Source organism: Epinephelus fuscoguttatus, linkage group LG15 (genome assembly GCF_011397635.1).
Source record: "Epinephelus fuscoguttatus linkage group LG15, E.fuscoguttatus.final_Chr_v1".
NCBI classification, from domain to species: domain Eukaryota; kingdom Metazoa; phylum Chordata; class Actinopteri; order Perciformes; family Serranidae; genus Epinephelus; species Epinephelus fuscoguttatus.
Window position 1 is genome coordinate 42,795,984 of NC_064766.1, and position 26,791 is coordinate 42,822,774.

Here is a 26,791-nt window from a genome sequence, read left to right on the forward strand (position 1 = left end):
CTGTCTGATGTCGTACCTGGACGTCATGTTGTGTCTGTTACTGTGGGAACAAAGTGTTACCTGAAGACAACAGGTGTTCTCACCAGATGATGTCATTTGTTTTTATTCAAACAGTTAAAGTGCAGAAAAAAGTTAAGTTCAGAGGAGTCGTCACACCTGCGTAATTCACCTGCATCAACACTGCTATCACAGGCTAACAGGTGCTAGTCTTGCTATCATATGCAAATACATGCTAACAAGTGCTAACACTGCTAACATATACTAACACTATGATGTGTTAGTCCTGCTCACACATGCTAATACATGCTAACAAGCGCTAACACTAACAAACACAAGAGGATAAACACTGAGCAGAGCCTTGTTAGCATCGTTAGCTTGTTAGAATGCTGTCGTTAAGGTGAACTTCAGGCCTGAGCTCTGATTGGCTGCTCGCTCTTCCTTTGGTCCCTTTGTTTCTATGGCTACGTTTCCATTGACAACTACTGAGACAATCAGTCACTGCGATGGAGACAAATGAGGACCACCCTTCACCTGGCATGACATCACTACAGGGGGCGTGGCCAGAAGTACACTTTGCCTTCAGAACTCCATTTACATTAACGTTAGTGATAACTGCGCTGACACAGAACCCTCTGATTGGCTGACATGTTAGGAGTGGGCAGAGTCAGCCAGCAGGTGGGGAGGCGGAGTTCCAGGAGCCGCAGCAGAGGTCAGAGGTCGTTGTTGAGTTTGAGTAGAAAGCTCGGTGGCTTCCTGAGAGGAACACTGTTGGTCAAAGTCTGAGGAGACAGAGACAGAATGCTGCTCTGTGATTGGCTAACAAAAACAATTGATCAATCTGATCATGTCCTGTCGTCAATAAAAGTTAAAAAACTTTGAGTTCATGATGTCAGAAAACATGTTATTTCTTTGATGACATCTGATGATCTCACAGGTAAACTGATGATGTCATAGTATCACTAGTAAGACGGTAGAAAAGATAGGAAGCTATGCAAGATTACGCAGCGACACGTCATGACACGCCTCTTTGAGACGGTTCTAACAGTAGCGGTCTTGTACGAACTCAGAGGACTACGAGTTTCAAAAGACTGACAAAAGCAAAGATGGCTGCGCCCTATAATTATCGTAAGTGGCTCTGCTCTTTACTATTATTTTTACTGTTGAGCACATTTGAGTCTTCACGTGAATGACTCGTACACATTATAACGCCTTATGGGAATGCTTTATGATGTGTTGTTGTGCGTGGAATGTCATGTATGTGCTGTTTATCCATTGGTGTTGGTGAAAGTAGCTAGCACTGATGCTAATAATAAAGGCTCTGCTACTGCAATAGTGACAACTGCTTTCTTGGAGGCATCCATCTTTGTTTACGTTAAGGTCGTAAATGGTACAAACGCAAACGAGGACACATACCGCCAATTTAGACAGGTAGTAATGACATCATCTTGAGTCTCACCGCTCATAGCAACGTAAATGGATCACAGCATAACTGATGATGTCACAGGTAAACTAACTGATGTCACAGGTAATCTGATGATGTCACTGGCAATCCGTATGTATGATGATGATGTCACTGACCAGGCGGAGGCGGTGTGTGTACAGTGGCTCTGGTTCCTCTGGTTTCCTGGTTGGCATGGCGACGTTCCAGCGTTGCAGCTCCGCCATCATCTCTGCCGGGCTGAAGAGGACCGCTGGGTCAGCACAGCAACGGTTGATCAGCTCCACCAAACGCTCCTTATAATGCATCCTGTGGGACAAGTTAGTGGTCAGAGTGGGAAGGGTTACTGGATCAGAGTGGGAGGGGTTACTGGGTCAGAGTGGGAGAGGTTACTGGATCAGAGTAGGAGGGGTTACTGGGTCAGAGTGGGAGGAGTTACTGGGTCAGAGTGGGAGAGGTTACTGGGGTCAGAGTGGGAGGGGTTACTGGGTCAGAGTAGGAGGGGTTACTGGGGTCAGAGTGGGAGGGGTTACTGGGGTCAGAGTGGGAGGAGTTACTGGGTCAGAGTGAGAGAGGTTACTGGGTCAGAGTAGGAGGGGTTACTGGGGTCAGAGTAGGAGGGGTTACTGGGGTCAGAGTGGGAGGGGTTACTGGGGTCAGAGTGGGAGGAGTTACTGGGTCAGAGTGGGAGGGGTTACTGGGTCAGAGTAGGAGGGGTTACTGGGGTCAGAGTGGGAGGGGTTACTAGGTCAGAGTGGGAGGAGTTACTGGGGTCAGAGTGGGAGGGGTTACTGGGTAAGAGTGGGAGGGGTTACTGGGGTCAGAGTAGGAGGGGTTACTGGGTCAGAGTGGGAGGGGTTACTGGGGTCAGAGTGGGAGGGGTTACTGGGGTCAGAGTGGGAGGAGTTACTGGGTCAGAGTGGGAGGAGTTACTGGGAGCTGTGGGCTTACTGGCAGTATCCTCTGTACTCAGGTAGCGCCAGTCGTCCGCACGGCTCCTCCCGCCTGCCGCCGTCATCTCTGAGCTCCAAAACCAAACACAGTCCTATAAATAAACAGACAGGTCAACGACACGGGGACGGACAGAACTCCACCAAGTGAGTGCAAAGAGACCTCACCTGTCTGACTGCTGCCAGCAGAGCTGTTATTGGCTAGTTCCAACCAGGTGGGAGACACTCTGTAATACTGAGACAGGACACACCTGATCAGACCTGTCCTCACCTGCACACACCTGAGCTCTCAGGGTCAACCTGTCTCACCTGTAGCAGCAGGTGTAGGCGGGGCACGCTCCAGTCTCTCAGGTGGTACAGACAGTCTCTGGGGTGATGGGCGTGAAGTCCTTTGGTTCCACAGTCAGCAGAGAACCTGCATGCCTGGGGACAACAGAGGACAACAGAGGACATCTGAGGACATCAGAGAAGACCAGAAACAGTGACTGAGGGACAGTTAGCTGTATTATTTGTCTCACAGACGTCCTGTGGGACGGAGTTACGGGGACACTCATGTCCATTGAAGGGCTGGGGTCGATCAGAACATTATGGTTTCTTTATGGTTCTATCCAGATCATTATATTCGTCCATAAAAGACTTAACGTGTCCAATTGTGTTCTCTCTGGTATCATCATCATCATCTGTCTCTAACCTATTCTAATCATCTGTCAGGAGACAATTCACCAGGAGACAGAAGTCCAATATGAATCTGGGAGACATAACATCAGGGACAACAACATGCTTCATATCATAATTTAAAGGAAGAGTACGTCCTGAATGGTTCCTCCGTTCTGTCTCACCAACAGATATGTTCCATCATAAACTCTTAGAACCACAGAGGGACATCAGCAGGGACGCCCGTCCACACTGGAGGAGGATCATCTGAACCAGGAACTGCTGAGTCACTTCCTGTTTTAACTCAACACCTCCATCATACTGCTGCTGTTCTCAAGGTTCTAGTCTGTCAAAGAACTTACAGCTCAATTCTGTGGTTCCTGATTAAAACAGTAATTATGGGAACAAGCCTATTTGTCCCGTTAAGAGCCAGCTTCCTCTGTCTGCCCCTGAGAATGACAAAACCACCACAGGAACACAGACTGCAGAACGTCTTCATGATCAGACCCCACAAAATGTTACTCAGCAAAGAGAAGGAGAGCACACTAGAACCTGACAGTCGATGTCAGTAGAACATGATAGTAGAATCTGACAGAAGAATCTGACAGTAGAACGCAACAGTCGATGACAGTAGAATGTAACAGTAGATGACAGTAGAACCTGACAGTAGAACTCACAGATCCAGGACTGAAGGGCTGACTGCAGCCTCCACAGAACTGATGCTGACACTGACTGCAGGTAAAGTGAAGACAGCCTCCTTTGGACAGACTGAAGACAAACTGACAGTTTGGACACTCTGAGGACAAACACAGTAGAGTCAGATAATAGAACCCATTAGAACACTTCACAGAGAATAACACACCAAACACACAACATCCTAAGTACAGAGACATCAGTTACTGGTATCCAGAACTGATCAGACCCTCAGCAGATGAGAACTACAAGGGTTCCTCTGGAGGACCTGGTGTGAGAGGGACCTGGTGTCAGGAGGACCTGGTGTCAAGAGGTCCTGGTGTAAGGAGGACCTGGTGTCAGGGGGAGCTGGTGTCAGGAGGACCTGGTGTCAGGGGGGGCTGGTGTCAGGGGGGGCTGGTGTCGGGGGAGCGTGTATCGGGGGGAGCTGGTGTCAGGGGGAGCTGGTGTTAGGGGGGGCTGGTGTCAGGGGGGGCTGGTGTCGGGGGGAGCTGGTGTCAGGGGGAGCTGGTGTCAGGGGGAGCTGGTGTGAGGAGATCCTGTGTCAGGGGGAGCTGGTGTCAGGAGGAGCTGGTGTCAGGGGGGGCTGGTGTCAGGGGGTGCTGGTGTCGGGAGCTGGTATCGGGGGGAGCTGGTGTCAGGGGGAGCTGGTGTTGGGGGGCTGGTGTCAGGGGGGGCTGGTGTCAGGGGGGGCTGGTGTCAGGGGGAGCTGGTGTCAGGGGGAGCTGGTGTCAGGAGATCCTGTGTCAGGGGGAGCTGGTGTCAGGAGGAGCTGGTGTCAGGGTGAGCTGGTGTCAGGGGGGGCTGGTGTCAGGGGGAGCTGGTGTCAGGAGGTCCTGGTGTCAGGGGGAGCTGGTGTCAGGAGGAGCTGGTTTCAGGGGGAGCTGGTTTCAGGGGAAGGTGGTGTCAGGGGGAGCTGGTGTCAGGAGAAGCTGGTGTCAGGAGGAGCTGTGTCATGGGGACCTGGTTTCAGGGGAAGGTGGTGTCAGGGGGAGCTGGTGTCAGGAGGACCTGGTGTCAGGAGGAGCTGGTGTCAGGAGGACCTGGTGTCAGGGGGAGCTGGTGTCAGGAGGAGGAGGAGGAGGACCTGGTGTGAGGGGGACCTGGTGTGAGGGGGACCTGGTGTCAGGAGGACCTGGCGTCAGGAGGACCTGGCGTCAGGTGGACCTGGCGTCAGGGGAGCTGGTGTCAGGAGAACTTGGTGTCAGGAGGAGCTAGTGTCAGGCGGGGCTGGTGTCAGGGGGAGCTGGTGGTCCTGGTCTCCCTTACACCAGGTCCCCCTAACACCTAGACCTTCATCTTTGTCCACACAGCACCAGACCCCCCTCACACCAGGTCCTCCTAACACCAAGACCTTCATCTGGGTCCACACAGCACCAGGTCCCCCTAAAACCAGGTCCTCCCGACACAAGGTCCCCCTAACATCAGGACCTTCAAATTGTTCCCCCTAACACCAGGTCCTCCTGACACAAGGTCCCCCTAAGGTCAGGACCTTCAAATTGTTCGCCCAAACACCAGGTCCTCCTGACACAATGTCCCCGTAACACCAGGACCTCCAAACACCAGGTCCTCCTGACACCACGTCCCCCTAAAGTCTAGTTCACATTACACGACTTTCACCTGCGATTTTTGACGTCGCAGAGGATCTTAAGAGCCACCTTGGGTCGGAGGTGAGTCGGCAGATAGTCTGCCAAGATGAGTCCTCGTGTGAACAAGCCTACAAGCAAGTCGCCCCCTGGTCTGTGACTGACATGCTAGAAAACTGGAAAAGTGTGACACAACTGACAAAGAGCATCAGCCAATGAGAGGCAGGATATGTCCCACGTCAACACGCAGGAGGACGGAAGAAATGTGAGGACAAGCCGCAGGGTTGCCAAGTCCGCTTATTAGCCGAGACTTTGGGCTTGTTTCTAAAGTGGAGTTGCTTATTTGGGTTTGCTCTCTAAACGTCACCTTCCTCTACATATATCCGTCTAGTAAGTTATTTAAACGCATGATAGTCGCTTCTTTTGGGCTTGTTTCCATCCCACGATCTGGCAACACTGACAAGCAACAACCACAATGGCGGCGTCCACAGGATCACGGGGAGCGGGATGCGTTTGGACCCAGGATAATAAAGAATATCCATGCCTTCACGATGTGTCGTCTCCAAGTTTGGTGACGTGAGGTGCTGGTGTTAAGGGGTACTGGTGTCAGGGGGACCTGGTGATAGGGGGACCTGGTGTCAGGAGGACCTGGTGCTGTATGGACCCAGATGAAGGTCCTGGTGGTGGTGTGGTGTCTGTACCGATGCTGTTGTAGCTGAGCAGGGTGGTGGTGGTGGAGGTGTGGTGGTCCGGTTGGTTTTGCTGCTGCCAGACTCTGAACTGGTGACAGGAGAGTCCCTGATGTTGGGGAGACCACTGCAGACACAGGACCACGTTAGTCTGTGGAGGTTCTGACCTGTGATCAGAGAGACAGGTGTGTGTTGTTCTTACAGGTGATCTGCACTGACAGCAGGTACTCTTCTTACAGCTGGGACAGTCCATCCTCAACCTGTCGGCCTCATGGAGCATCCCGAAGGAACACTGAAACACAGAGACAGACACTGTGGGGACATTGTGGAGACAGACACTGTGGGGACAGGTGTGGAGACAGACACCGTGGGGACAGGTGTGGAGACAGACACCGCGGGGACAGACACTGTGGGGACAGGTGTGGAGACAGACACCGTGGGGACAGGTGTGGAGACAGACACCGCGGGGACAGACACTGTGGGGACAGGTGTGGGGACAGACACTGTGGGGACAGACACTGTGGGGACAGGTGTGGGGACAGACACTGTGGGGACAGACACTGTAGGGACAGGTGTGGGGACAGACATCGCGGGGACAGACACTGTGGGGACAGGTGTGGGGACAGACACTGTGGGGACAGGTGTGGAGACAGACACTGTGAGGACAGGTGTGGAGACAGACACTGGGGACAGACACTGGGGACAGGTGTGGAGACAGACACTGTGGGGACAGGTGTGGAGACAGACACCGTGTGGACAGACACTGTGGGGACAGGTGTGGAGACAGACACCGTGGGGACAGACAATGTGAGGACAGGTGTGGAGACAGACACCGTGGGGACAGACACTGTGAGGACAGGTGTGGAGACAGACACTGTGAGGACAGGTGTGGAGACAGACACCGCGGGGACAGACACTGTGGGGACAGGTGTGGAGACAGACACCGCGGGGACAGACACTGTGGGGACAGGTGTGGAGACAGACACTGTGGGGACAGACACTGTGGGGACAGGTGTGGAGACAGACACCGTGTGGACAGACACTGTGGGGACAGGTGTGGAGACAGACACTGTGGGGACAGGTGTGGAGACAGACACTGTGAGGACAGGTGTGGAGACAGACACTGTGGGGACAGGTGTGGAGACAGACACTGTGAGGACAGGTGTGGAGACAGACACCGTGGGGACAGACACTGTGGGGACAGGTGTGGAGACAGACACTGTGCGGACATTGTGGAGACAGACACTGTGGAGACAGACACCGTGGAGACAGACAATGTGGGGACAGACACTGTGGGGACAGGTGTGGAGACAGACATTGTGGGGACATTGTGGAGACAGACACTGTGGAGACAGACACTGTGGAGACAGACAATGTGGAGACAGACAATGTGAGGACAGGTGTGGAGACAGACACTGTGGGGACAGGTGTGGAGACAGACACTGTGGGGACAGGTGTGGAGACAGACACCGTGGGGACAGACACTGTGGGGACAGGTGTGGAGACAGACACTGTGGGGACAGGTGTGGAGACAGACACTGTGAGGACAGGTGTGGAGACAGACACTGTGGAGACAGACACCGTGGAGACAGACAATGTGGGGACAGACAATGTGAGGACAGGTGTGGAGACAGACACCGTGGGGACAGACACTGTGAGGACAGGTGTGGAGACAGACACTGTGAGGACAGGTGTGGAGACAGACACTGTGGGGACAGGTGTGGAGACAGACACTGTGGGGACAGGTGTGGAGACAGACACTGTGAGGACAGGTGTGGAGACAGACACTGTGAGGACAGGTGTGGAGACAGACACTGTGGGGACAGGTGTGGAGACAGACACTGTGGGGACAGGTGTGGAGACAGACACTGTGAGGACAGACACTGTGGGGATGGACACTGTGGAGACAGATGAGAGGACAGGTGAGAGGACAGGAGTGGAGACAGGTGTGGTCTTGTCTCAGCAGTCCCTGAGTCTTGTCCTTACATGAGAGCACCAGCGGAAGTTCGGCATTTCCTGCAGAGCTCGATCTCTGAGTTTCCTTTGGAAGAGTTCGTGGATTTCAGGTGGCAGGAAGTGACGAATCTGTAAACAAACAAACAAACAAACAAACAGCTGGTGACCAGGGGCCCGTTGCACAAAAGTAGGATTCAGACATCCAGGATAAATGACTGAGCTGGGTTCAATGAATCCAACACAAGAGCGTCCAGGCTTAATGGGGTGCACAAAGACCGAGCCAGGATGAGCAGACACGGATTCATCAAGCCAGGTGAAACCAATCCTGGATCAGTGCGCGCACGCGGCTTCCTCAAATAGACCCCGCCATCGATCACAGATTCACTGATTCACCATGGCAACAAGAGCGGCGTACTTTTCCCCGTCAGAGGCAGAAATCCTCATGGAGGCTTACGAAGAGGTAAAGGATCAAATCAAAGAAAGGCAGCACCGCCGCAGCTATAAAACAACGAGAGAAAGTGTGGCAAAGTATTGCAGACGGCCTGAATGCGTAAGTAGTGCACACATACACACTCACTGCTCCGCTAAAACCATCACAATTACAATCCAATAGTTAATTAACACCTCCGAAAACGTAGTTGTATGTGTGTTGTATTGTATTGTGTGTGTGTGTGTGTGTGTGTGTGTGTGTGTGTGTAGATTAAACATGACTGGGCCAAAACAGACATGGCAGCAAGTCAAGATTAAATACAAGAACATCCTGCAGAATGGTAAGTGCCCTGACTAATACTAAACAATGCACAAGTGTACACTGTACCCAGAAGGTGCCTGCTCACACACAGTCTGTACTGTTTTAGCAGTCAAAAAAAAAAAAACACAAGCAAGGCACAGGTGGTGGGTCACCATCAGCTGACCTCACCCCGGCAGAGGACATAGCCTTGGCACAAAACAAAGGCAGGCCTGTGTTGGAGGGGATCCCTGGGGGGACAGACACAAACATATGTCCCTCCCAAGATGCCACCCGCTTCACACAAGGTACATTCTTCCATCTCTGCATGGGACATAACCACATTCATATCGAATCCATTTGGACTATCTGACTTTGGTTTGCCTTGCAGCTTCTGGCAGCACTGTCACACTGTTGGAGCCACACACATCATGGCTGTGTCAAGAATGTCACTCTATTTATGAGGTTGTGATGATGAGATTTTGTGTTGACAGGTGAATTCTCTGGTGTGTTGCTGGGGGCCTTTTCTCCTCACACCATACACAGACCCTCAGGAAGCACAGCAGGCCTATAATCATGCCCATGCCAGGACAAGGGCCAGGACTGAAATGACCTTTGGCCTCCTGAAGGCACGGCTTTCACTGTCTTAACCACTTAAGGGTCAGCCCTTTGAGGGCATGTGACATCACTGTGGCCTGCCTGAGGAAGGAGAGGGCCCCCAGAGGGCCCCCAGAGGGCCCCCATCACACATGGACTGGGACAATCCTGCCATCTTCCCTGATGACGACAGTGGTCGGCTGGCCAGGGACCAATGTGTGTTCCATTATTTTAGTTAGCATGCATGCTGTGAACTTCAGTTCAATATGTCCTGCAGTGGCAGAGGAATATGTGTTTTGTTTTTTTAATTCAGTTTAAACTGATTTGGCCTCTTATGTTGTTTGTGCTGTATACTGTGTGTATACAAGCTTGCAGGGAGGCTACTGCATCCATTCATTTGTCTGTTCATTTGTTGTGTATGGATTTGTCCTGCATCTATTTCAGTGTGCAGACATGCAGGGTGTATCATATACAGACCTTTGAATATGTATTTATTCCTGTGTTGTATAATATGCTTTGATTCCGTGCTTTCTATGTTGTAGAGTCACTGTGTGACTTCAGTTTTGAAAGGAGCTCATGGTTTACTTGCTTTGATTTATCCTTATTCAATAAAGGAACATCATGTTACTCGCTGATGTGTATTTATATTTATATGGGATGTGTATTTTATATATAGTCTGTGGGAAACTGTAAATTATCTAATGATTGCAAAATCATCTAAAATCATCATTTATCTAAAATGATTGCAATTAGTGATCACAAATGTTTAAATAATGACAGTGGGTCTGGTTGAATGTGATAGTAATGTGCAGTGGGCAGTGGAATAACTATTGGTTTCTGTTTGTGGTGACTGCTGACTGAGATAAGGGATGAGACTGAACAGATCCTGGAACTTAGCCTGGTCTGGAGCAGGCTAGCTCCACAGAATAAATCTCCATGGTATCTTATGTCATAACATATCCTGCTTTTGTGCAACCGGATCACGGATAAGTTGAGCCAGGATAACCAAGATATCCTGGCTTAATCCCTTATCCTAGTTTTGTGCAATAGACCCCAGAGGGGTATTCCAGGAAGGAGGCTCAACAAACTCTGATCCTGATCTCTGAGCTGACTGATCCTGATCTGTGAGCTGACTGATCCTGATCTCCGGGTTGACTGAGCCTGAGCTGAGAAACAGAACAGCTGATCAGAATCAGTTCAATCAGCTGAGTATGTTCAGCCTGAGAGAGGTGCGTTCACAGTGAGCACCAACAGGCATCATCAGTAGAGTGCAGATAACATGATTCATGATTGATGTCATGTGATGAGGTCATGTGTCTAACATACAGAAACATGTTTCCATCTTAACAGTGTTCATATATTTGAATATAAGTTATTCAGCTGTCATGTGATGGAGCCCAAACACACTGGGCACAAACTCAACATCAAACACACAGATATTAAACAGACTGGTAAAAGTTTTGTTTCTACTGATTTCATTCTGTCAATATTAGGCTGAGGTTCATTTAACTGCTGTGAAATGACTTCATGTAATCTCCTTTATTCTCACATGGAGCTATTATGGGATGTTGAGTCCCATCAGTGAGCCAGTTACACCGCAGAGTCTCTGAATATATGAAAAGCATTCATGAATCACTGCATCATGTATCCACATAGATTCATTTCTCATCAACACTGACAAACCTGCAGTTCTTTTTTTAAACATTATTTTTGGGCTTTTGTTGCCTTTAATGTCAGGACAGCATAACGTTATGGGGAGAGAGGGACATGTAGCACAGGACAGCAGGCTGGGTTTGAACCCGCGGCCGCTGCGTCTGATCACGGGGTGTCCGCTCCATCCACTGAGCCACCGATGCTCCGTGGTAATTACTTTAATAATGGATTGTGATTTATGTCCAGGGAAAACCACAACAAGGGTCCAAAGTCTTTTCAGAGCCAGAGACACTTTTCTTACGGGCCGACAAACCGCTGTCTCTCTGATGTGTTCAGTGTCTCTGATGTTATAAAGAAAAGAATCAAAGGACAATGCATAAAATGTGCTGTGATGATAATGTAAATCCAGGATGTGTAATATGTGATATATGTGGGTGGAACAGATTGTTAGATAAATGACAGAGTGTGAGGTCAAACAGTATCTTTCATATAGACACTCCTCCAGGGAGACATCCAAACAGGCTCTAATCACCTTCTCCTTACACAACAGCCTCTGAATACACTGGGCCTCAACCTCCACCACTTCATTCACTAAAGGACACGCCATGTTTCTACTTCCTGCTACACGCTCAGCCTCAGGCTGACATGAAGCAAACCTGTGACTCAGCAGGTTAGCTTCATGGAGTATGTTGCCATAGTAACTGACTCAGGGTTACACTGAACTGGCTTTGTGAAACGGAAAACTCAGTTTCATCTCAGGCTGAACAAACTCAGAGTTTCACTGATCCTGGTCTCTGAAAGAGGGACCTGGATGTCCACTGAGACAGAGACACAATCAGGATGTGAAGACACAACAGTGCTCATGCAAACCCCTGACCCCCCCATGTGTGTGTCCAGGTGATCTCTGACCCCTCACCTGTGTGTCCAGGTGACCCCTGACCCCTCACCTGTGTGTCCAGCAGGTTGAAGTATTCCATCCCTCCCTGACCTTTGACCTCAGGTCGACCACACTGAGGACAAACCAGCTGATCGATGCTCTTCTCTTTAATGGCCGAAGAGAAAAACGTCTTAAAACACGTCTGACACAAGAAACAGGAGCAGTGAGTCATGGTGATGATCTACAGGACATAGAGGAGGAGAAGAAGAAGAAACAGGAGCAGTGAGTCATGGTGATGATCTACAGGACATAGAGGAGGAGAAGAAGAAGAAACAGGAGCAGTGAGTCATGGTGATGATCTACAGGACATAGAGGAGAAGAAGAAGAAGAAACAGGAGCAGTGAGTCATGGTGATGATCTACAGGACATAGAGGAGGAGAAGAAGAAGAAACAGGAGCAGTGAGTCATGGTGATGATCTACAGGACATAGAGGAGGAGAAGAAGAAGAAGAAACAGGAGCAGTGAGTCATGGTGATGATCTACAGGACATAGAGGAGGAGAAGAAGAAGAAGAAACAGGAGCAGTGAGTCATGGTGATGATCTACAGGACATAGAGGAGGAGAAGAAGAAGAAACAGGAGCAGTGAGTCATGGTGATGATCTACAGGACATAGAGGAGGAGAAGAAGAAGAAGAAACAGGAGCAGTGAGTCATGGTGATGATCTACAGGACATAGAGGAGAAGAAGAAGAAGAAACAGGAGCAGTGAGTCATGGTGATGATCTACAGGACATAGAGGAGGAGAAGAAGAAACAGGAGCAGTGAGTCATGGTGATGATCTACAGGACATAGAGGAGAAGAAGAAGAAGAAACAGGAGCAGTGAGTCATGGTGATGATCTACAGGACATAGAGGAGAAGAAGAAGAAGAAACAGGAGCAGTGAGTCATGGTGATGATCTACAGGACATAGAGGAGAAGAAGAAGAAACAGGAGCAGTGAGTCATGGTGATGATCTACAGGACATAGAGGAGAAGAAGAAGAAACAGGAGCAGTGAGTCATGGTGATGATCTACAGGACATAGAGGAGAAGAAGAAGAAGAAACAGGAGCAGTGAGTCATGGTGATGATCTACAGGACATAGAGGAGGAGAAGAAGAAGAAACAGGAGCAGTGAGTCATGGTGATGATCTACAGGACATAGAGGAGAAGAAGAAGAAGAAACAGGAGCAGTGAGTCATGGTGATGATCTACAGGACATAGAGGAGAAGAAGAAGAAACAGGAGCAGTGAGTCATGGTGATGATCTACAGGACATAGAGGAGAAGAAGAAGAAACAGGAGCAGTGAGTCATGGTGATGATCTACAGGACATAGAGGAGTAGAAGAAGAAGAAACAGGAGCAGTGAGTCATGGTGATGATCTACAGGACATAGAGGAGGAGAAGAAGAAGAAACAGGAGCAGTGAGTCACGGTGATGATCTACAGGACATAGAGGAGGAGAAGAAACAGGAGCAGTGAGTCATGGTGATGATCTACAGGACATAGAGGAGGAGAAGAAGAAACAGGAGCAGTGAGTCATGGTGATGATCTACAGGACATAGAGGAGGAGAAGAAGAAGAAACAGGAGCAGTGAGTCATGGTGATGATCTACAGGACATAGAGGAGGAGAAGAAGAAGAAACAGGAGCAGTGAGTCATGGTGATGATCTACAGGACATAGAGGAGGAGAAGGAGAAGAAACAGGAGCAGTGAGTCATGGTGATGATCTACAGGACATAGGAGAAGAAGAAGAAACAGGAGCAGTGAGTCATGGTGATGATCTACAGGACATAGAGGAGAAGAAGAAGAAGAAACAGGAGCAGTGAGTCATGGTGATGATCTACAGGACATAGAGGAGAAGAAGAAGAAGAAACAGGAGCAGTGAGTCACGGTGATGATCTACAGGACATAGAGGAGGAGAAGAAACAGGAGCAGTGAGTCATGGTGATGATCTACAGGACATAGAGGAGGAGAAGAAGAAACAGGAGCAGTGAGTCATGGTGATGATCTACAGGACATAGAGGAGGAGAAGAAGAAGAAGAAACAGGAGCAGTGAGTCATGGTGATGATCTACAGGACATAGAGGAGGAGAAGAAGAAGAAACAGGAGCAGTGAGTCATGGTGATGATCTACAGGACATAGAGGAGAAGAAGAAGAAACAGGAGCAGTGAGTCATGGTGATGATCTACAGGACATAGGAGAAGAAGAAGAAACAGGAGCAGTGAGTCATGGTGATGATCTACAGGACATAGAGGAGGAGAAGGAGAAGAAACAGGAGCAGTGAGTCATGGTGATGATCTACAGGACATAGGAGAAGAAGAAGAAACAGGAGCAGTGAGTCATGGTGATGATCTACAGGACATAGGAGAAGAAGAAGAAACAGGAGCAGTGAGTCATGGTGATGATCTACAGGACATAGAGGAGAAGAAGAAGAAACAGGAGCAGTGAGTCATGGTGATGATCTACAGGACATAGAGGAGGAGAAGAAGAAGAAACAGGAGCAGTGAGTCATGGTGATGATCTACAGGACATAGAGGAGGAGAAGAAGAAGAAACAGGAGCAGTGAGTCATGGTGATGATCTACAGGACATAGAGGAGGAGAAGGAGAAGAAACAGGAGCAGTGAGTCATGGTGATGATCTACAGGACATAGAGGAGAAGAAGAAACAGGAGCAGTGAGTCATGGTGATGATCTACAGGACATAGAGGAGGAGAAGAAGAAGAAACAGGAGCAGTGAGTCATGGTGATGATCTACAGGACAGAGGAGGAGAAGAAGAAGAAACAGGAGCAGTGAGTCATGGTGATGATCTACAGGACATAGAGAAGAAGAAGAAACAGGAGCAGTGAGTCATGGTGATGATCTACAGGACATAGAGGAGGAGAAGAAGAAGAAACAGGAGCAGTGAGTCATGGTGATGATCTACAGGACATAGAGGAGGAGAAGAAGAAGAAACAGGAGCAGTGAGTCATGGTGATGATCTACAGGACATAGAGGAGAAGAAGAAGAAACAGGAGCAGTGAGTCATGGTGATGATCTACAGGACATAGAGGAGGAGAAGAAGAAGAAACAGGAGCAGTGAGTCATGGTGATGATCTACAGGACATAGAGGAGGAGAAGAAACAGGAGCAGTGAGTCATGGTGATGATCTACAGGACATAGAGGAGAAGAAGAAGAAGAAACAGGAGCAGTGAGACATGGTGATGATCTACAGGACATAGAGGAGGAGAAGAAGAAGAAACAGGAGCAGTGAGTCATGGTGATGATCTACAGGACATAGAGGAGGAGAAGAAGGAGAAACAGGAGCAGTGAGTCATGGTGATGATCTACAGGACATAGAGGAGAAGAAGAAGAAACAGGAGCAGTGAGTCATGGTGATGATCTACAGGACATAGAGGAGGAGAAGGAGAAACAGGAGCAGTGAGTCATGGTGATGATCTACAGGACATAGAGAAGAAGAAGAAACAGGAGCAGTGAGTCATGGTGATGATCTACAGGACATAGAGAAGAAGAAGAAACAGGAGCAGTGAGTCATGGTGATGATCTACAGGACATAGAGGAGGAGAAGAAGAAGAAACAGGAGCAGTGAGTCATGGTGATGATCTACAGGACATAGAGGAGAAGAAGAAGAAACAGGAGCAGTGAGTCATGGTGATGATCTACAGGACATAGAGGAGGAGAAGAAGAAACAGGAGCAGTGAGTCATGGTGATGATCTACAGGACATAGAGGAGAAGAAGAAGAAACAGGAGCAGTGAGTCATGGTGATGATCTACAGGACATAGAGGAGGAGAAGAAGAAGAAACAGGAGCAGTGAGTCATGGTGATGATCTACAGGACATAGAGGAGGAGAAGAAACAGGAGCAGTGAGTCATGGTGATGATCTACAGGACATAGAGGAGAAGAAGGAGAAACAGGAGCAGTGAGTCATGGTGATGATCTACAGGACATAGAGGAGAAGAAGAAGAAACAGGAGCAGTGAGTCATGGTGATGATCTACGGGACATAGAGGAGGAGAAGGAGAAGAAACAGGAGCAGTGAGTCATGGTGATGATCTACAGGACATAGAGGAGGAGAAGAAGAAGAAGAAACAGGAGCAGTGAGTCATGGTGATGATCTACAGGACATAGAGGAGGAGAAGAAGAAGAAACAGGAGCAGTGAGTCATGGTGATGATCTACAGGACATAGAGGAGGAGAAGAAGAAGAAACAGGAGCAGTGAGTCATGGTGATGATCTACAGGACATAGAGGAGGAGAAGAAGAAGAAACAGGAGCAGTGAGTCATGGTGATGATCTACAGGACATAGAGGAGGAGAAGGAGAAGAAACAGGAGCAGTGAGTCATGGTGATGATCTACAGGACATAGAGGAGGAGAAGGAGAAGAAACAGGAGCAGTGAGTCATGGTGATGATCTACAGGACATAGAGGAGAAGAAGAAGAAACAGGAGCAGTGAGTCATGGTGATGATCTACAGGACATAGAGGAGGAGAAGAAGAAACAGGAGCAGTGAGTCATGGTGATGATCTACAGGACATAGAGGAGGAGAAGAAGAAGAAACAGGAGCAGTGAGTCATGGTGATGATCTACAGGACATAGAGGAGAAGAAGAAGAAACAGGAGCAGTGAGTCATGGTGATGATCTACAGGACATAGAGGAGAAGAAGAAGAAGAAACAGGAGCAGTGAGTCATGGTGATGATCTACAGGACATAGAGGAGGAGAAGAAACAGGAGCAGTGAGTCATGGTGATGATCTACAGGACATAGAGGAGGAGAAGAAGAAACAGGAGCAGTGAGTCATGGTGATGATCTACAGGACATAGAGGAGGAGAAGAAACAGGAGCAGTGAGTCATGGTGATGATCTACAGGACATAGAGGAGGAGAAGAAGAAGAAACAGGAGCAGTGAGTCATGGTGATGATCTACAGGACATAGAGGAGGAGAAGAAACAGGAGCAGTGAGTCATGGTGATGATCTACAGGACATAGAGGAGAAGAAGAAGAAACAGGAGCAGTGAGTCATGGTGATGATCTACAGGACATAGAGGAGGAGAAGAAACAGGAGCAGTGAGTCATGGTGATGATCTACAGGACATAGAGGAGGAGAAGAAGAAGAAACAGGAGCAGTGAGTCATGGTGATGATCTACAGGACATAGAGGAGGAGAAGAAGAAGAAGAAACAGGAGCAGTGAGTCATGGTGATGATCTACAGGACATAGAGGAGGAGAAGAAGAAGAAGAAACAGGAGCAGTGAGTCATGGTGATGATCTACAGGACATAGAGGAGGAGAAGAAGAAGAAACAGGAGCAGTGAGTCATGGTGATGATCTACGGGACATAGAGGAGGAGAAGAAGAAGAAACAGGAGCAGTGAGTCATGGTGATGATCTACAGGACATAGAGGAGGAGAAGAAGAAGAAACAGGAGCAGTGAGTCATGGTGATGATCTACAGGACAGAGGAGGAGAAGAAGAAGAAACAGGAGCAGTGAGTCATGGTGATGATCTACAGGACATAGAGGAGAAGAAGGAGAAGAAACAGGAGCAGTGAGTCATGGTGATGATCTACAGGACATAGAGGAGGAGAAGAAGAAGAAACAGGAGCAGTGAGTCATGGTGATGATCTACAGGACATAGAGGAGGAGAAGAAACAGGAGCAGTGAGTCATGGTGATGATCTACAGGACATAGAGGAGGAGAAGAAGAAGAAACAGGAGCAGTGAGTCATGGTGATGATCTACAGGACATAGAGGAGAAGAAGGAGAAGAAACAGGAGCAGTGAGTCATGGTGATGATCTACAGGACATAGAGGAGGAGAAGGAGAAGAAACAGGAGCAGTGAGTCATGGTGATGATCTACAGGACATAGAGAAGAAGAAGGAGAAGAAACAGGAGCAGTGAGTCATGGTGATGATCTACAGGACATAGAGGAGAAGAAGAAGAAGGAAGAGGTGGCTCTGACAGGTGTGGCCTCTGATAGGCTGATGAGCTCACCTTGCTGAAGGACACCTGCTCCTGACAGATGGGGCAGCTGTGAGTCAGGAACTTAAGGGCTAATGGGAAATCTCTGTTGAGTTGGACCGCCTCCATGACATCACCTGGGCTGAAGCTCCTCCCCTCCATGGTCATCAGAGACAGGTAGATGGCTGCCTTGTCTGGAGGAAGACGGGCCGCCATCTGAAATGTTAAGAGGAAGAAGATAGATATTAGACCACCTGAGACCTGCTTAGACCACCTGAGACCTGCTGAGACCGAACCGGATTCGTGCCATTTAAAGTGGATCGGTTGTTATTTTAATGGATATGAGTGATTAATGTGCATGCTGTGTCCACCATGACGTTACTAGCACAAGGACTGTTGCTTTTGCTGATAATCTGGATGCTGCTGGGAACAACCCAAACACTCTCAGGCAATGTAGGCGAGTTGCCATTGTGGCTCGAGACCCGAGTATTGGTGTGTACATCAGTGACCGCTATTGTAGGAACTACATTGTGAGAGAGTCTGTATGTAACGCTGATGTTGAGCTGCCTCTCACTGAGACCCTTTTACCTTCCAAGAGAGTTTGGGAACTACACAATTAACTCGGCCATTCTGGATGTCACTAACTCGGCTTCTTCTCCGGAGCCTTTGTGCTCCACTGTCTCTCAGATTAACTCATATCACAGCGGTGCCTGGACAGCGTGACGTGTGTGGTTGTGCTGCTGCCGTGGTCCTGCCAGATGCCTCCTGCTGCTGCTGCTGCCATCATTAGTCATTAGTCATACTTCTACTGTTATTATACACATATGATTATTGTCACACATGTATACTGCCAGATATTAATACATACTTTCAACATATTGTACCACAGTAGCCAGAACTATAACTATAATATTATTACTTTCAATAATGTTGTTGTAAGCTACTGTCATTACCTGCATCTTTCTCTCTCTCTCTCTCTCTCTCTCTCTCTCTCTCTCTCTCTCATTGTGTCATGTGGATTACTGTTAATTTATCATGCTGATCTGTTCTGTACGACATCTATTGCACGTCTGTCCGTCCTGGAAGAGGGATCCCTCCTCAGTTGCTCTTCCTGAGGTTTCTACCGTTTTTTCCCCGTTAAAGGGTTTTTTGGGGAGTTTTTCCTGATCAGCTGTGAGGGTCATAAGGACAGAGGGATGTCGTATGCTGTAAAGCCCTGTGAGGCAAATTGTGATTGTGATATTGGGCTTTATAAATAAAACTGATTGAAAGTGAGACCCACTGAGAACACCTAAGACCTGCTGACCCATTTGTCCTCCTCACCTTGGCGTGTTCCTCTCCAGCTGCAGGTTCTGACTGAATTCTCTGAGTCCCAAGACCCTGATGCAGTCCAGCTGCTGGTCCAGGACCTGTGTCGTGACCATCTCTGGCTGCCTCTGATTGGACTGTCTGTACTGGTGACCCATCCTGCTGGTCTCTGCTGGACTCTGTGTCCAGCCTCAGAGCTCCCATCCTCCTACTGAGGGGGTCTGCAGGGGCCACACCTGTGGAGACCAGGACCAGGTGGAGTCAGGCAGGAGTCTGTGCACCTGTTCTGCAGTGTTTGGGACTGGTTACAGTTATAATTAACATCACTACCCAGCAGTCAGCAGGACGGAGATTCAGACTGTGCAGGTCTGCCTCAGTCTGGATCAGGTGTCTCACCTGAGGAGGGGGAGGAGCTCAGGAATGGGTTGTTGTGGTTGTTGGAGGAGGAAGATAAAGGAGGAGGCGCACTGAAGTCGATCCCCAGCAGCTCCTCAGTGTACGACCTCCTCACCCTCACCTCCTTGCTCTGCTCCCATTGGCTGGCTGCAACAGAGGGGGAGGGGCTTCGTCGGGTCACTTTAGAGACAAACACACGTCACATTTAGCTGAGCCCAGGATCATGACAGGAAGTTTACCTTTCAGTCCAGACAGGCGGGAGGAGGTGAGGGGGAGGTGGTGGCTCTTTGAAAAGGAGGAGGTGATAGAGGAGGTGATGGCGGAGGAGGAGGTGATGGAGGTGGGAGGATGAATGCTGCAGGAGGAGAACACTAAGATATAAAACCTTCCTTATAACCAAGAGCTGTTATTGATTATTACCAATAACCATGAGCTTGGAGACCACACCTTCCAGCTAACACTGACACCTGCACACCTGCAGGGGGCGGAGCTTGGACTGGAGACCTGGCATACAGGGGTGTGTCCCTCTGGAAGGCCCGCCTCATCTCTGACACAAGCAGTGACAGGTTGGACACGCCCTAACAGGAAGTGACATACACAACATTGTTATGATCTCAACTGATTGATTTTAACCAGGCTAATGCTACATGCTAACCACAGCTAATGTTCAACTGCTGACTAACCAGGCTAATGCTACATGCTAACCACAGCTAATATTCAACTGCTGACTAACCAGGCTAATGCTACATGCTAACCACAGCTAATGTTCAACTGCTGACTAACCAGGCTAATGTTACATGCTAACCACAGCTAATGTTCAACTGCTGACTAACCAGACTAATGCTACATGCTAACCACAGCTTCAATTCAACTGCTGACTAATCAGACTAATGCTACATGCTAACCACAGCTTCAATTCAACTGCTGACTAACCAGGCTAATGCTACATGCTAACCACAGCTTCAATTCAACTGCTGACTAACCAGGCTTGTCTGACTGAGCATACTCAGCGGGCCTTACATGAGTCCAATTTTTCAGTCCGTCCAGACTGATGTTGCCGGAGGCGTCTACACAGGAACAGGATGGGTTGATCACCATGGAGACAGAGGGACAGACGAAACAGCGAGGTCTGGACACCGGGTGGGTCTCATGAAGCCAGATACACACTGGGATATTATACTCACTTCCTGTAAAGAAAACACAAGACTTAAAGAGTCAACATTTTGAAAAAACAAAACAAACAAACAAAAAAAGAGATGTCTTCTTGCGGACATACATGACTGTCAGAGAAGCCCCGTTTACAAACAGACCTACAATCCATCTCCTCTCTCTCTCTCTTCTCAGCGGAGGGTGACCTGTCAGCCCTGCACTGACAGTGACAGGGCGCATCTCTTTGATCTGAAGTGACACAGAGCGTTTGCTCATGGTTCGGGGTCGTTCAATAGAGTAACTGCAAATAAATATTGTTTTAATGTGTAACTACTGAAATGTTCACAAGGGCTTTCATAAATTCCTACAATGTTGCAGCACTGCCGCCTTTGCAGGTTAAAAGTTAATGACAGCGACTTGAAGTGAGGAGGAGCAACACATCTCCGGCTTGTCAGCGCAGCTGTGTCGGTACAGACACACTCACTTTTGCATGTGATGCAAAATATGAAAATAACGTGGTAGTGATCGACGTAAGACACGTGCCAAGGACGTAACTGGGTCTACAGCTGCCTCCGTCTCACTCAGACTCACCCTGGGTCTACAGCTGCCTGTACCGAAGAGCAGCATGAAAGAGAGGAGTGCTCACTCTGCAGCTAAATCTGGGGAACTAAATGTTGCACGCTGACTGATAACAAAACAATGACAAAAAAAAGAGGAAAGAACGACATCTCAACTTGAAGCAGACAGACAAACGGACATACAGACTACAGATGGACAGACGGACAGTGACTGTTTGGTTGTCAGAGTCTCACCTTCGTAGAGAACAGGAAGTGTCCCCGCCAGGTAAACGAGCTTCTTCTTCTCTTTGTTGGGGAAACCTGTCAGAGGACACGTTACCTTCAGGTCTGTTCATCAGCCACCATTGTTCAGCTGTTCTTACAGCAACAGGAAGTTAGTTATTGTTTCTGTCAGCTGATTGGCTGCTCACCAGCACGGTCAGCAGTGACAGTACCTGTTCTTCTCTGTGTTCTTCACCCCTCTGCACACGGACACGTGAAAAACATACATGTAGTTTTCTTCAGTATCAAAATCATGTGATGGTTGTCTGAACACCACCGCAGACAGACAGAAGCTTATCTGTTCTGCGTCTGCAACATTAGTCTGCAGCAGGGATGTCACAATACCAAAAATTCAATAGTCGGTGCTGATACCAGTAAAATCACACGATTCTTGATACCAAAGTCGATACCACGGCAAAAAAAAAAAAAAAAAATCCTAAGATCCCATGTACTTAAACAAGAAATAATTCATTAAAATATTTGCAAATAAAATAACATTTCTATCAACAGATTGATATCACGTATATACAGGGGTGAAAGTAGTTTTAAATTCTTGCTGGTACTATTACCAAAACCTTCATTGCTTCGTATTGTTCAGCTCTCCTCGCTTCACGCATTTTTAAAAAGCAAAGTCAAAAACCAAACAAACAAACAAAAACATTTCAATATTTTACTGTACCTGTATGGAGCAGAAAGAAATTAGAAACACTTCACAACGTGTATAGTAGAATATTTGTTGTAATGTTTAGGGTGCTGGTGTGTATGAAATCTTCATGAACACTTAAACCCATGCATGTCATTTTTTTCTTTTCGTCTTTACCTATTTTTCGTTGTAAAAAACACTGATCAACATCTGCAATAAACTAAATATTTAATATTTAAATATTTACTATTTAAATCACGCTGACAGCGTTTGAGCCGACCACAATAATGTGTGTAGTTTCATTGGTTTCATTCATTGTTTGTCCTGTCCCAGTTCAAACGGCGTTTTTTGACGTCCGTGGTCCAGTTGTGGGAAAAACAAACGTCCCAGTACAATAAATCAAACGCACCCTAACCACTGTGTTTCAGAAGTAGACGCGCATGCGCAGTCACGTACTGCTGAGAGTGAAGTCCCTGATCATTAGCTCACACGCAGCTGGTTCAAGCTGTTCTCCGTGTTGTTGAAATTAAACAAAGTAACATGGAACATATCTGCTTATTATGCTACTGATTTTAACTGATGAGCTGAATGACATTTAACGGAGTGTTACACGTCTGGAAGGCTGGGCTCATAGGAGACCACCGGACTCTCTCCCAGGGGAGGGGCTGGGGGAGAGAGGGAGATGGACCAAAACACAGCACGGACGGTTCAGAAGCAATTAATAAACAGACAAAGTGGTGTTTACAACTGCATATATTGCTAGCAGATCTATTTCTGGCCTAAAGTGCGGCCGTGGCTGGTTCTGAATGTGGGCTTTAGCAGGCAGCCGCTCTCTCCTCTTCCTGGAACCAGTAAAAGATTCAGTGGCGGTACGCAGTACCGGACCGTACCAGCTTACTTTCAAGCTTTCTTGCTTCTGCCATTCTTTTGCGTGTAGGTATGCCATGTGTAGTTCTACTTCCTCGTCACCCCTCGCACTGAATGTAGGCATGGACTGCAGTCGAGAAGTCCCTCCTATCGTCTTTTCCTAACCACTTTTCCTTGACCTCGATGGAAAACGTCACAAGGTCAAGGGAAGATGTGAAGGAGAATTCATAAGGACTTAGGAAAAGACAACTGTGGTGCTGAGAGAATCCAACTGCACTTACATTGGGCTACGTAATGATGCGACGGCGGATGTTATTGACGTGGGTCTGCTGTGGTGAAACTACAATGTGCTGAAGATGGACTACAAAAAGCATCTGAGATAATGCACCCCGTACGTTCTCATCGTGTTTTTCACGCAGGATAAATAAATGTGGACAACGCGGTGAAAGATATTATTTAATTACTAAGGTCAGAATTGAATTTAAAAAAGGAAAAAAAGGAGTATAAGCTGCCAGCCACAAACTGAAATGAAATTGTCACATTGATCATGTTTGCTCACACTCACCCATCTGAATCCCAATTATTATATGAATACTGCAAGTATAAGCTCAAGCAGATATCTTTTAACATTACAGTCTCTTGTATAGTGCCCAATTCTCTCTTTTTGTTATGATCCTTCCACTGTAGCTCTGCAGGGAAACACTTACACTACAAAAAATGAGTATTGCCGTTTTTGTCTGCAGCAACTGTCTGCAGCTGTCTACAGTTGTCTGCATCTGCAGCTGTCTGCAGCACCTGTCTGCAGCCGTCTGCAGCACCTGTCTGCAGCACCTGTCTGCAGCTGTCTGCAGCACCTGTCTGCAGCACCTGTCTGCAGTTGTCTGCATCTGCAGCTGTCTGCAGCACCTGTCTGCAGCACCTGTCTGCAGCTGTCTGCATCTGCAGCTGTCTGCAGCACCTGTCTGCATAGCAGCTGTCTGTGGCACCTGACTGCAGCACCTGTCTGTAGACACAGAACATTCTCATGTTATTGTAGAGTGTCAGATTTACGAATGTTCTCTTGGTGTGAACAGTCGGTTCGTGCCAGACTCCATGGAAGCATTATACTTCCTTTTTACATCATCTCAAGGATCATGGGAACTGTAGTCCTAAGAGGACAGAGGGAGTGGGGGTCAGGTGTCTCTATGTTTTTGTCTTTGAGGGAACCAGAGTGTTTGATGGATGAATGAATGAATGTTCATGTACTCACAGTAAAAATCAACGTAGAGACGAAGATCAGAGAACAGAGAACGAACCCTCTGAAGATCTGACAGAGTTTCACCTGGATACCTGTACTGACACTGAGAGGAGGAGGAAGAGGAGGAGAGGAGAGGAGGAGGAGGAGGAGGAGGAGGAGGACACGGGAGTAGAGGAAGAGGAGGAGGAGAGGAGACAGTAGCAGCAGTCGGTTAGCTACTGTTTTTTTTGTTATGTTTTTTAGCATTGAGCTAACTAAGCTAACGCCTCTGAATGGATCTTCCCTGTTAGCTTCGCTGGCTAGCCGGTTAGCAGCGGCTCAGATGACACGTCATGTTGTTGTTTAATGGAATAAAGTTTGATTTTGAATTTAAAGTGAAGGTTACAGGTGTGTCCTCACCTCCGTCAGAGTCCGCAGCTCCGCCTCAGCGCCGACCTTCGGCATCTTACCCCAAAACTCACCAACTTACTGCAAACAGGCTAACTGCTAACAGACTGCCGTTTATTTAAACATGATGGACACACCCACGTCCGCTTCCAGCTTTTCAAAGTAAAAGCACGAACATCTTGCCACAACAGAAATATATAACCTATGATCTATAATCTATAGCCTATGATCTGTAATTTCTATCAGAGAAGATGTTTGATTATTTTCTATGTGATGAATAAAAATGAATCAGTGTAACATCATATTTCCGATTTCTGAGTCTGAAAAGTACCAAAATTTGTGTGTCTTTATAAACTGGAGACTGAAACACTGAGACATCACTTCGTCCTTACTCAGTGATTGGTCAGCTGTGTGGAGGTGATGTCACTTAATATTAATAACCACTAAAAATCTGTTCTGATAAACACCTGTTTACTTTTCACAATAAAACCACGACTGTGACTTTACACGTTTAATAATGATAATAATAAAAATAAAGGCCGCACGCTGGTGCAACATGTTCTCCCCGTGTCAGCGTGGGTTTCCTCCAGGTGCTCTGACATGTTCTCCCCGTGTCAGCGTGGGTTTCCTCCAGGTGCTCCGACATGTTCTCCCTGTGTCAGCGTGGGTTTCCTCCAGGTGCTCTGACATGTTCTCCCTGTGTCAGCGTGGGTTTCCTCCAGGTGCTCTGACATGTTCTCCCCGTGTCAGCGTGGGTTTCCTCCAGGTGCTCCGACATGTTCTCCCTGTGTCAGCGTGGGTTTCCTCCAGGTGCTCTGACATGTTCTCCCTGTGTCAGCGTGGGTTTCCTCCAGGTGCTCTGACATGTTCTCCCTGTGTCAGCGTGGGTTTCCTCCAGGTGCTCTGACATGTTCTCCCCGTGTCAGTGTGGGTTTCCTCCAGGTGCTCTGACATGTTCTCCCTGTGTCAGCGTGGGTTTCCTCCAGGTGCTCTGACATGTTCTCCCCGTGTCAGTGTGGGTTTCCTCCAGGTGCTCTGACATGTTCTCCCTGTGTCAGCCCTGTGATAGTCTGGTGACCTGTCCAGGGTGAACCCTGCCTCTCACCCAGTGTCAGCTGGGATAGGCTCCACCCCCCTGTGACCCGTAAAAGGATAAGCGGTTACAGAAAATGGATGGATGATAACAAATAATAATAATAACTCATGTGTTCACTATGGCTTCTTAATTCAATAATCCATCACACAGTTTCTCTGATTTCTTCTGTTGTTTGTTATAGTTTTGTTGCTTTTCTGTACTGTTCTGTTGGAGTTATTGTTTCATTACTGTGTTGTAAAATGACCTTATTTTTTAATTCTCATTTAAAATATTGTGAAAATTAGGCCTATCCTGACCCGAAAAGATGCAGAAAAATTGGTCCATGCTTTTGTTACCTCAAGGCTGGATTACTGTAACTCTCTATTATCAGGTAGCTCTAGTAAGTCCTTAAAAACTCTCCAGCTAATTCAGAATGCAGCAGCACGTGTACTAACAGGAACTAAGAAACGAGATCATATCTCTCCTGTTTTAGCTTCTCTGCACTGGCTCCCTGTAAAATCCAGAATTGAATTTAAAATCCTACTGTTAACTTATAAAGCTCTAAATGGTCAAGCTCTGTCATATCTTAGAGAACTCATAGTGCCATATTATCCCACCAGAACACTGCGCTCTGAGAACGCAGGGTTACTCGTGGTCCCTAAAGTCTCCAAAAGTAGATCAGGAGCCAGAGCCTTCAGCTATCAGGCTCCTCTCCTGTGGAATCATCTTCCTGTTACGGTCCGGGAGGCAGACACCGTCTCCACATTTAAGACTAGACTTAAGACTTTCCTCTTTGATAAAGCTTATAGTTAGGGCTGGCTCAGGCTTGCCCTGTACCAGCCCCTAGTTAGGCTGACTTAGGCCTAGTCTGCCGGAGGACCCCCCTATAATACACCGGGCACCTTCTCTCCTTCTCTCTCTCTCTCTCTCTCTCTCTCTCTCTCTCTCTCTCTCTCTCTCTCGGCCATTCTGGATGTCACTAACTCGGCTTCTTCTCCGGAGCCTTTGTGCTCCACTGTCTCTCAGATTAACTCATATCACAGCGGTGCCTGGACAGCGTGACGTGTGTGGTTGTGCTGCTGCCGTGGT

At 48.0% G+C, this 26,791-nt stretch overlaps 1 protein-coding gene and 1 long non-coding RNA gene across 5 annotated transcripts; one reads left to right on the top strand and one right to left on the bottom strand.

Annotated features, from left to right (window-relative positions):
* Nucleotides 1-130: 130 nt before the first annotated feature.
* si:dkey-181m9.8 (E3 ubiquitin-protein ligase RNF31) lies at nt 131-24,852 on the bottom strand. Of its 4 annotated transcripts, XM_049599281.1 has the most exons (19): nt 24,640-24,852; nt 24,253-24,343; nt 21,467-21,532; nt 20,526-20,692; nt 19,953-20,083; nt 19,745-19,860; nt 19,506-19,652; nt 19,125-19,345; nt 17,835-18,017; nt 11,891-12,061; nt 7,997-8,095; nt 6,213-6,302; nt 6,023-6,137; nt 3,720-3,838; nt 2,698-2,811; nt 2,557-2,623; nt 2,390-2,483; nt 1,579-1,747; nt 131-779 (listed from the first exon to the last, which is right to left on the bottom strand). In XM_049599281.1, exons 1-19 carry the CDS (start codon nt 24,682-24,684, stop codon nt 711-713), a joined length of 2,274 nt encoding a protein of 757 aa, XP_049455238.1. In that variant the 5' UTR covers nt 24,685-24,852; the 3' UTR covers nt 131-710. The 4 variants fall into 4 exon arrangements, with proteins under 4 accessions (XP_049455238.1, XP_049455239.1, XP_049455237.1 ...); XM_049599282.1 differs by lacking the exon at nt 6,213-6,302 and having other exon boundaries at nt 6,023-6,177; nt 11,891-11,985; XM_049599280.1 differs by having other exon boundaries at nt 6,023-6,302.
* On the top strand, nt 6,328-6,604 carry LOC125902769 (uncharacterized). Its single transcript, XR_007451182.1, has 3 exons — nt 6,328-6,387; nt 6,430-6,498; nt 6,568-6,604. It is a non-coding gene; the product is annotated as an uncharacterized LOC125902769 (long non-coding RNA).
* Nucleotides 24,853-26,791: the final 1,939 nt, after the last annotated feature.